At 35.7% G+C, this 12,112-nt stretch overlaps 1 protein-coding gene across 1 annotated transcript in view; it reads left to right on the forward strand.

The window, feature by feature from the left end:
• fam184b (family with sequence similarity 184 member B) overlaps positions 1 to 12,112 on the forward strand; it is a 49,467-nt gene that overhangs the window by 19,827 nt on the left and 17,528 nt on the right. The window contains exons 4-6 of the mRNA XM_051114705.1: positions 5,759 to 5,894; positions 6,802 to 6,953; positions 9,152 to 9,424. Coding sequence (XP_050970662.1) covers positions 5,759 to 5,894; positions 6,802 to 6,953; positions 9,152 to 9,424 — 561 coding nt within the window. The remainder of the gene's footprint in view (positions 1 to 5,758; positions 5,895 to 6,801; positions 6,954 to 9,151; positions 9,425 to 12,112) is intronic.

Below are 12,112 nucleotides of genomic sequence, written 5' to 3' on the forward strand. Positions count from 1 at the left end.
TTTTTACTTAAAATAACTGTCTTCTATTTGAATATATTTTAAAATGTAATTTAATCCTGTGATTTCAAAGCTGAATTTTTAGGATCATTACTCATCACATGATCATACAGAAGTCATTCTAATATTTTGATTTGCTATTATTATTATTATGTTGAAAACAGCTAAGTAGAATTTTTTCAGGTTTCTTTCATGAATAAAAAGCTCAGAAGAACAGCATTTATCTGAAGTAGAAATCTTTTGTAACATTATAAATGTCTTTATCATAACGTTTGATCAATTTAAAGCATCATTGCTAAATAAAAGTATTCATTTCTATAATTTCTTTACCAAAAAAAAATGTAATTAATTAATTAATTAATTAATTAATTAATTAATCAATTAGACTGACTCCAAGCTTTTGAATGGTATAGTGTATGATGTTACAAAAGCCTTTTATTTCAGATAAATGCTGATCTTTGAAAAGAATTCTGAATTTACTCAACTGTTTTAAATATTGATAATAATAATAAATGTTTATTGAACAGCAAATCAGAATATTAGAATGATTTCTGAAGGATCATGCGACACTGAAGACTGGAGTAATGATGCTGAAAATGTAGGTTTAATCACAGGAGTAAATTAGATTTTAAAATATATTCAAATAGAAAACAGTTATTTTAAATAATAAACATATTTCACAATATTACTGCTTTTGCTGTATTTTGGATCAAATAAATGCAGGCTTGGTGAGCAGAATAGTCTTCTTTAAAAGCAATAAAATCTTACTGTTCTAAAACTTTTGACTGGTAGTGTATATAATATAAAGATAATATTCAGTATGTTTAGATTTTATTTTTGTTATCTGGCATAAAAAAATATGCCAATTAAATGTGCAAGTGACCTGCTGTGGAGACCTCTAACAGGACTAACCGAAAGTGAGAATAATTAGGTTTAATGAAATTTATCTAAAATATAAATAAGATATAAATTACAATCTATAATTTATAATCTAAAAACATATATATAATCTAAGTACTAAATGTAAAATTTTAAGCCTTTCTAAATGTAAAACACAAGCTCGTCCTATCATTAAAAAATATGATTTCAAGGCCTGATAATTTATAGATATTTATGTATCAAATATAAATTTTCCTAATTATGCATAGCAAAAAAAAAAAAAAAAAAAAAACTAATTATGTACACACACACCAGTGTTGCTTTACAAGACAGTTCACATAAATTCACTTGACTGACCACATGTAACTGACCTTTCAGCAGGGTGTTTGTCTCAGTGTAAGGGGGCAGTAATTACTACCGTGACTGACACTTCCGAATCTAATTGAGACAGAGATTAGAGGGATCAGACAAACACCCACAATTACCATCACTCAGACACACACAGCTGTGTAGAAACAGATGGCACCCGACTTAAACAGTCTGTGACAATACCCCACAGATCTGTCGTCAGTTTTTCAACAGCAAAGTCTGCACAAAATAAAAATAACATAGGCTTTTTTTAAGTGGGACACAAAAGTGAATTGTTACACTTAGTATTTAGAACAGGATTAAGCCAAGTGATGAAATCAGTGAGAGTTGCTAGGCATGCAACATTGACTCCGCCATCTCCGATGCGGCTTTTTTACATCCACTGTGGCTAATGCGCATTAGATGTGCCTAAAAATGCCAGGCACAGAGTGAGATGAGTAACACCCTCTCTGCTTTGGCTCGACATCCTTCACAGAAAATTAATCAGAGGCACCTCAGATCTGCAAACTCAGAGCAGCTGCTGTGATGTAATCAAAGGTTCGTAGGCTCAAAGTGTTCATGGGGCAGCCAGAATTGACTGATTAAAGCCATCTCTGGCTTCATGGGCCTGACAGATGATGCCGTTTCGGTTGTTCATTGCTGCTGCAAGATCATTCAATAAGGGGATCCATTTTTTTGTTTTTTAATAAGATGTGAGTGGTGCTAGGGTGGTTGTCAGGTTGTTGCTGTGCGGTTTCTAAGGTGTTTGCAGTGGTTTTTAGTGTGTTCTGGATAGTTGTTTACTGCTTCTATGATATTCTTATGAAAATCTTTTATCCTACGCCCCATAAGGCCTTGCGTCAAAAGTGGGAGCGTCTTCCGGTTCAAAGTAAACAAGCGGGACGTGACACTCATTCATTCAACAGTTGACACGAGTGACAGGCAAATGAAGCCTTGTGAAGCACCGAGACTTTCCTCTGACTGTTTCGGGAAAAGATTCAAAGCTTCGAGAGTTTCGAAAACAGTGCAATCTGGTGGTTAGTCAAAAAAATAAAGCAGCCAAAAGCCTGAGAAGCTCCGTCGGACGAAGCATTCACCACAATTTCCATAGATTGACTCGTTATATGCACAAATGAAAGCCTAAGCGTGAGTGTGTTTGTTTGTTGAATATCTGACTCTGATAAATTAATTTACCCATTAAACAGTGCCATTAAATGCCAGTACGAATATCAATGTGATGTAGAAGAATAGTGTACACATATATTAATTGCGTATGGCAAATATTTAATTTTCCTGAAATAATTTGCATTCTTCTTATTACTTGTATGACTGGGTATTTAAAAATGTAATTATTGAATAAGTTCCAATGAAAATGTACCGGCAAAGTAAGATCTGGGGGTCGAACATTATGACACGCAAAGTGAATCGCACGCATGACTGGACTGAAAGTGAGGCTTCTACGAAAGTGATTTCTACGTTAACAAGCCTCGAATCGAGGCTTCATCTGGCATGCCTTTTAACAAGCTCTTCTCGGTTCAAAAATTTCATTCTAGATTTAGAGATCCAAACTTGTTAACGAAGTGGGAACACAAATTCGAAAAGCATATGTTGTCCCTAAGAACCGTAGTGACATCTCCTATACAGGCTTGCAACTTTACAAAGTAAACAATCGTCCAAAAAACACTAGCCTCTTTGCTAATTAGCACACAAAATACCATTGGTATGCTACGTCCGCCGCCTCACCGGAAGTTGTACGCACATTCTTTTTTACAGTAAGGCTCCCCGGAAACTTGTGGATAGTTCAAACAAAAATTCTGTCATTAATTATTCCCCCTTATGTTGTTCCAAACCTATAAAACCTTCGTTCATTTTCAGAACACAAGTTAAGATATTTTTGATGAAATCCAAGAGTTTTCTGACCCTGCATAGACAGCAACACAACTTTTAAATGGCACAGAAAAGTAGTAGGACACTGATAAAATCATCCATGTTACATCACTGGTTCAACTGTAATGATATGAAGCTATGAGAATTCTTTTTGTGCATAAAGAAAACAAAAATAGCGAATTTATTCAACAAATTCTTCTCTTCCATGTCATTCATATGACGTTTGAACATTTTAGTTGCATAGTTGCATTGCTGTTTATGGAGGGTCAGAAAGCTCTCGGATTTCATCAAAAATATTTTCATTTATGTTCTGAAGATGAACAAAGGTCTTATGGGTTTGGAATGACATGAGGGTGAGTAATTAAAGGAGAAGTTCATGTCCAGAACAAAAATTTACAGATAATGTACTCACCCCATTGTCATCCAAGATGTTCATGTTTTTCTTTCTTCAGTTGTAAAGAAATTAAGTTTTTTGAGGAAAACATTTCAGGATTTTTCTCCATATAGTGGACTTGGTGCCCCAATTTTGAACTTCCAAAATGCAGTTTAAATGCAGCTTTAAAGGGCTCTAAATGATCCCAGCTGAGAAAGAAGGGTCTTATTAGTCAGCAGCCATATCACCCTGCAGCCCAAGACTGGTTGCCCACTGAAGCTAAGCAGGGTTGAGCCTGGTCAGTACCTGGATGGGAGACCTCCTGGGAAAACAAGGTTGCTGCTGGAAGAGTTCTTAGTGATCCCAGCATGGGGTGCTCACGCTGTGGTCTGTGTGGGTCCTAATGCCCCAGTGTAGTTATGGGGACACTATACTGTCAAAGAGCACCATCCTTTGGACGAGATATTGAATGGAGGTCCTGACTCTCTGTGGTCATTAAAAATCCCAGGATGTCCTTCGAAAAAGAGTAGGGGTGTAACCCCGGCAACCTGGCCAAATTTGCCCACTGGTCTCTGACCATCATGGCCTCCTAATCATCCCCTTTTTCCGATTGGCTTCATCACTTACATCTGCTCTCCACGAGTAAGATGGTGTGTGGTGGGCGTTCTGGCGCAATATGGCTGCCGTCGCATCATCCAGGTGGATGCTACACACTGGTGGTGGTTGAGGAGATTTCCCCTTCCATGAAATTCAAACTCAGGGGCATCATAGAAGTCCACTATATGGACAGAAATCCTGAAATGTTTCAATCAAAAAACTGGTGAACTTCTCCTTTAATGACAGAATTTTAGTTTTTGGGTGAACTATCCATTTAAGAAAGAAGTTAAAAAATTTCTAAGTAAATAATAAGATAAATTCTAGGAAGTTCATAAGATTGTTCCTAAGTGAAATTCTTGAAAAATATTTGAGAAGTTATCACATAACTTCTTAAGAACATTTGTTTTCTTAAGAAGAAAATGACAGGATTTGGTGTTTTCTGATTGCATGGCATTGGCGATCTAAAGAAATCTAAAAAAAAGATTCTGGCGATCTAAAAAAAAAAAAGAAAAGTTAATATTCTTAAGAAATACAAAATAGGAATACAAAATATTCTGAACTTTATTCTTAAGTTAGAAAAAAGAAGAAAATAACCATTAACCTTTAGTGCTTCCTTCAATGTAAGTCTATGATATTTTCTCTTCAGTGCCCCTGCTAAAAAAAAAAACAGCTAAAACCAGCCTAGGCTGGCTGGCTGGTCTTAGCTGGTTTAAGCTGTAAGTAGCTGGTTTTAGTTGGTCTCCCAGCCTGGCTAGGCTGGTTTTAGCTGGTTGTTCCAGCTGGTTTCCCAGCCTAACCAGCTAAGACCTGCCTGGAAGTGGCCAAAACCCCTCTAAAACCAGCCTGCTGACCAGCTATGACCAGCTAAGACCAGCCTGGATGACCAGCTAAAACCAGCCAACCAGCTTAGGCTGGTTTTAGCTGGGTTTTTCAGCAGTATCGTTCATGTCCATATAACACACATTAAAAGTTATGCATTACATGTTATTAATATCTATGGTAAGGGATTTCCCCTAACCCATTCTTAAATCCTAATGCTGGGTGTACACTACACAATTTTAGGCCGTAGATCAGGGATAAGCAACGTCGGCCCTGGAGTGCCGATGTCCTGCAGTTTAGAGCCAACCCTATAAAAAAGACCTTGATTAGCTTGTTCAGGTGTGTTTGATTAGGGCTGGAGCTACACTCTGCAGGACAGCGGCATTCCAGCACCGACGTTGCCTATCCCTGGCGTGGGTGACGACTGAATAATGTGAATTATCAAAGATCAGATCAGAGAGAATTCCAGTATAATGCTTATCCCCAAGAAATATGTATCAGGCTAAATATCTTGACCTGTCTGCAACTCGGAGCTTAACAATGTATTTTGACTGGAATTGTCTTTGGCGACGACCTACAGCCAATGAGAGAGCAAGATACAGAGCAAGGGAAGTTTGAGGGGGAGGAGTCATAGTCTTACATCCCTGTATCACTTCTCGTGCATGCGTTTTATGTCGGGGATTCTTCCTAGTAAAATATTGTGTAATGTATGACCCCCAGTTGCTGATCCGTCACATAATATGCAAACCAATAAAAGGAGCATTAACCTGACGACTTTGAAAATTGTCTAGTGTATACCCAGTGTAAGTAAGAAATTGTAATGGTTATGCATATTCATGTAACTCATTTGTTTTACAGGACCTGGAGGAGCAGTTGGAGGATGGGCGTCACCGGGTGGCTGATGCTGAGGCTGTGGCAAAGAAGGCAGAGGAGGAGTTAGCTGTAGCCAAAGAACGATTATTACTGCAAGAGAATGAGCTACAGAGCAAGTCAGGTGCACATACACAGTACACATTAGTGAAAGGCTTGTTGTGTACTCATATTTGTCATCATTAGGAAGCAAATTAATCACATATGCTGAATAATTAATCTGACTAATTGCTTCAATATTTCAAAATCAATATTTAGGAGAAGATATTTCAAAGAGAGTTTAGTAAATAATTGATTAGACGAAATAAGTTGGTTTAAAAAGAAATATACGTTTGTTTTATTTCCATATCATTGAACAGAAGCATACACTCGTTCATTTTACAGTCAGTCTGCCCAAGGTAGATTTAGAGGGTGTTCACGAAAAAAAGGTATTTTCAGTGTTCTGTTCAGAACTATTTTTATAATTGTTGGTCCACGTAGACATGTGTCAGATGGACGTCTTTGCTTTTTGCGTCACACCTCTCTTTCCAGTCTCCCAGCATAAGTGCCCTGTTTTCGCTGTCAAGTTCAAAACAAGACACATTTGAAAAATGTGTCTTGAGATCTGAACATTCTGTTCCATTCCATTGCGCCGCATCTGTCTTGTTTCTCAGAAAACAAAGCTAAAACATAATTGTGGTACTTCAAACTTGAATTGCTTTGAGGGTAGGAAAATGCCTTTTTACAGAATTTAAACACAGGGTTACGTGGCATGATTAAACAACTTTTTATGCATTGTTTTTTTAGATAATTAATTGTACTAATTTCACGTTAAAAAGCCTTAATTACGGTATAAACATCTACGAATTTTCAGTAGTAAATAAGATGACCGTATCCTGTCAGCTATTATCATTCACAGTCTATTTAATGTTAATTTTTCCAGTGTTGATTTTTACATCTCTATTGAAATTATTGCTTTTGTCATATGACACTTGAGATCACTGATTGTTCTGCTTCCTTTGATCTAATCATCATCTTTCTCATTTCTGCAGAGGAGTTAATGAGTCAGAGTTCATCTCAGGTGAGGGTCTCTGCTGAAGTGGAAGAGCTGAGGTCTCAACTCAGTCGTCTCAACATTAGAAACAAAGAGCTGGAGCTTCAGAACAGTGGCCGATCCAATGACCACGCCCGCATGCTCAAACAGGCAAGTCATTCAAGTCTGAAGAATTGTATTTATGAGTTGAATGCACATGAACAGCACTACAGTGTTGTATTTACAAGTGGAAAACTCAGGATTTTATTTTAGCTCTTGGTTGGGGGTGTGTAAACACTGTTAACAGTGTTAACTAAAATTACAAAAAATTGCTTTCGGTAATTGAAAAAAAGCTGAAATAACATAAAATATAAATATTAGATGAAAAACTTGAACTTAAAAGGATAGGTTTCCCAAAAATGAAAATTCTGTCATTAATTACTTACCCACATGTCATTCCAAACCCCTAAGACCTTAATATATTTTTGATGAAATCTGTGAGCTTTCTGACCCTGCACAGACAGCAACGCAAATGCCACTTTTAAGGCCCAGGCCAAGGCCGATGTAGTTTTTGCGCACAAAAAAATATTCTTGTACCATCATAAAATTACGGTTGAACCACTGATGTCACATGGACTATTTTAACAATGTTCTTACTACCTTTCTGGGCCTTTAACGTGTCAGTTGCATTTCTATCTGTGCAGGGTCAGAAAGCTCTCAGATTTCTTCAAAAATGTATTAATTTGTGTTCCAAAGATAAATGAAGGTCTTACGGGTTTGGTACGACATGAAGGTGAATAACTACTGACAGAATTTTCATTTTTGGATGAACTAAGCCTTTAAACAAAAATATTACCTTGTAAAAAAAACTGAAATAAAAATAAATGTAAGTTAAATAGAAGTCTTAAAAAACAAATAAAAAAGACAAAGGCACATCACAAAATTGATAAAACTAAACTAAAATTAAAAACAAAAAAACAAAAATCAAAGCTCATTCAAAATATTAATAAATACTGTAATAACTGATAAATAGCACATTTACAACACAATACTTTTTTGTTTAAATAAATTAAAACACTAAAAATTATTTTTTAATTAAATACTTCAAGGGAATTTAGACATCACAAATAAAATAATACAGTATAAAATTTTCCTTTGTGATTTGCTGACGATTACATTTTTACAGTGATAAATTAATAATTAAAAAAGATTAATTAATAAATAAAAAAACGATATGTGAGCCTTAGATGACAACAAAGGTAATCAAAAGTAAAAATAGGATGAATGCACAATTAAATATCCAGCATTAACTGATACTGATAGAAAATGTGGTAACACTTTATGGTAAGGTTCCATTTATTAACATTAGTTAACTACATTAGTTAACATAACCAACAATGAAAAATACTTTACAATAAGGTTCATTAGTTAATATTAGTTAGCTGCTTTAGTTAACATGCACTATGAATGAACAACACTTCTACAGCATTTATTAATCTTAATGTTAATTTCAACATTTACTAATGCATTATTAAAATCAAAAGTTGTGCTTGTTAACATTAGTTAATGCTCTGTGAGTTAACATGAACTAACAATAAACGACTGTATTTTCATTAACATCAACAAAGATTAATAAATACTGTAATAATGTATTGTTCATTGTTTGTTTATGTTAACTAATGGAACTTCAGTGTAAAGTGTTAAACTATTTATTAATCTTAGTTAATGTTGATTTCAGCATTTACTAATAAGTGAAAATGAAATTAAAATGAAAAATGAAAAGTTGTATCTATTAATTAAGACCTGGGCTAACTATTTTTATGAACGAATGTTAACAAAGATTAATAAATACTGTATAAAAATGTACTGTTCATTGTTCGTTAATGCATTAAATATAGTTAACAAATGGCACCTTATAGGAAAGTGTTACCAAAAATGTATATATTGTCTGATATTAAATATTGTCTGATAACCCAATGAAAGAAATGTTTTAAAGTGCCTGAAATTTGTCTCAGACTGAAAAATTGTGATAAGAATTGTACAACATACTACCAGTTTTAAACACCTGTACTATTCTCTACAGCACCTCTCATATATAAGAACACATAAACCGCATGGTGAAATGCTGTTGGTTAAATCGCATCACAGCTGAAGCCTGTCATCTCAAACACACATATACAAATGAGTAAAGCACACTTGAAAATGTTATTTGAAATGCATTTGTATGCAGAGAAAGATTAACCCAGCCCTTAGAGCATCTTAAAACATCACAACTGACACATCAGAGCTTAAAAGGCGTAGTGTCATTCTTTTGAAACTACAGGATTATAGTTTTATATCATTAAAAATCATGTGTGTGTGTGTTTTAGCATGCAGATACTCTATCCTCTATGCGTCTGGAGCTGCAGCGTGCTCACACTGAGGAGATCAGACGCCTTCAGCAGGAGGTGGAGAACGAAAGAAAGAATGACAGACAGGAGCTGGAAGAAGAGAAGAAACAAGTTCAGCAGAAGATGGAAGAAGAGAAAGTAAGGCTGAAAGAGCAGCTTCGGAAAGCACTAGAAGAAGTGATACGCAAACATGCCAGTGAGCTGCGGCATGCGCACGCATTGCTGGATGCAGAGAAGAAGAAGACGCAGCAGGTACGACAACATATTTAAAGTGTTACTACTAGTGTGAAGCGTGGGCTTTCAGCATTGAATTTATGATTGGAATTTAGTTATTTAAATGACAAGTTTTTGTTTTCATATTTCCAATAACAAAAGGCAGGGATTAGAAGATTGAACATGGGATTTAAGAATATCTTACAAGAATATATAATCAGTATAAACTGTGGCTTTATTGTTACAGAGGTATAAAAATAATGTTCTTTGTGCTGTGTAAACAGACATACACTATTATTCACAATGCAAAGCTCCAAGCCCAGTCCATTCAGACCAATTATGGAAACTAAGCTGCAAAAATGGGTCATTCTGAAATCAGAATCACATTAACATATGACGCATATTCGGCATTCAGAAACTTGGCCTACCCTTATGAACATGCAGAGATTAGCCATCATATCATAAGAAGTCAGACAGATAAAAAGTCTTAATGGCAGAAGCCAAAAATGGCTTATTTGAATGTTTAGTTGACCCAAATACAAACATTCTGTCGTTTATTCACCCATATGTCTTTCCCACATGACTTTCTTTCTTCCTTGGAACACAAAAAGAAAATGTTTCATGTAATGAAAGTTAATGCTTTCAAGCTCCAAAAAAGAAGAGTCTTCTTATGTAAGAGACTGAAAGTTAAATTGTTTATTGCTGAAAAACTTGATTTTGTTGAATGGAAAAGAGCAACATCCTGTTCAGAATGTTTTCCTATGTGTTCCAAAGAAGGAAGAAAGAAGGTTTAGAATTACATTACATAAATGTTCATTTTGGTAGAACTAATTCTAAGTTCTATCCTCTAAGTTCTAAAATCTAAATTCTAATTCTAAGTGATATAAAGGTACAGTGCTGCCTGAAAGTTTTTGTACCCTTGAGAATTTTCTGTATTTCTGCATAATTATCACCCAAAACACCATCAGGTTTTCACACAATTCCTGAAAGTTGATAATTAAGAATCCAATTAAAAAATGAGATGAAAATAAATACTTTTGTAATTTCTTTATTGAGGATGATCTAGTGAAATGATCTAGTATTACTGTTAGTGGCAAAAGTATGTGAATCTCTCTAGGATCTCTAGGATCAGCAGTTCATTTGAAGGCAAAATTAGAGTCCATCTGTTCAGAGGTGTCAGTGCGTGCCCTGTTTTATTTAAAGAACAGGAATCTATCAAAGTCTGATCATGTTTGTGGAAGTCAATCATGGAATGAACAAAGGAGATCTCTGAGAACCTCAGAAAAAGAGTTGTCGTTGCTCATCAGGCTGGAAAAGTTTACAAAACCATCTCAAAAGAGTTTGGACTCCAGATCCACAGTCAGACACAGTCAGATTGTGCACAAATGGAGGAAATTCAAAACCACTGTTACCCTCCCCAGGAGTAGCTGACCAACAAAGATCACTTCAAGAGCAAGACATGTAATAGTCCATGAGCAAAGGACACCAGGGTAACTTCTAAGCAAATAAAGGCCTTTCTCACATTGGCTAATGTTAATGTTTATAAGTCCTCCATCAGTAGAACACTGAACAACTGGTGTGCATGGCAGAGTTGCAAAAAGAAAACCATTGTTCTCCAAAAAGAACGTCGCTGCCCATCTGTTGTTTGCTAAAGATCATGTGGACAAGCCAGAGGACTATTGGAGAAATGTTTTGTGGACGGATTTCCTTTAGAGAAAGGAAAACACTGCATTCCAGCAAAAGAACCTTGTCCCATCTGTGAAACATTGTGGTATCATGGTTTGGGCCTGTTTTGCTGCATCTGAGCCAAGAAGGCTTGCCATCATTGTTGGAACAATGAATTCTGAGTTATACTAGCAAATTCTAAAGGAAAATGTCAGGACCTGTCCAAGAACTGAATCTCAAGAGAAAATAGGTCATACAGCAAGACAGCGACCCCAAGCACAAAAGTCATTCTACCAAAGAATGGTTAAAGAAGAACAAAGTAAATGTTTTGGAATAGCCAAGTCAAAGTTCGGACCTTAATCCAGTTGAAATGTTTTGAAAGAACCTGAAGCAAGCAGGTCATAGGAGGAAACCCATCAACATCATAGAGCTGAAGCAGTATTGTCCTGAGGACTGGGCTAAAATTCCAACAAGGCATTGTGTACTGATCAGCAAGAAATGTTTAGCTGCAGTTGTTGCTGCGAAAGGGGGTCACACCATATACTGAAAGTAAAGATTCACATACAGTTGAAGTCAAAAGTTTCCAGAATCTGCAAAATGTTAATTATTTTACCAAAATAAAAGAGATCATACAGATATTACAGAAATAAACTATTTCAGAAGGTTCAAACACTCACTGATGCTTCAGAAGGAAACACAATGCAGTAAGAGACAAGGGGTGAAAACTTTTGGAATTTGAAGATCAGGGTAAATTTAACTTTTTTTTTGTTTTCTGGGAAACATGTAAGCATCTTCTGTAGTTTCTGACGGGCAGTACTAAATGAAAAAAATATGATATTTAGGCAAAATAAAAAAAATGTACTCATCTTTATTCTGTTCAAAAGTTTACACCCCTTGATCTTAATGTATTGCGTTTCCTTAGAAGCATCAGTGAGCATTAGAACCTTCTGTAATAGTTGCATATGAGTCCCTCAGTTGTCCTCAGTGTGAAAAGATGGATCTCAAAATCATGCAGTCATTGTTGGAAAGGGTTCAAATACACAAAAATGCTGAAAAAACACA

Source organism: Labeo rohita, chromosome 1 (genome assembly GCF_022985175.1).
Source record: "Labeo rohita strain BAU-BD-2019 chromosome 1, IGBB_LRoh.1.0, whole genome shotgun sequence".
Classification (NCBI taxonomy): domain Eukaryota; kingdom Metazoa; phylum Chordata; class Actinopteri; order Cypriniformes; family Cyprinidae; genus Labeo; species Labeo rohita.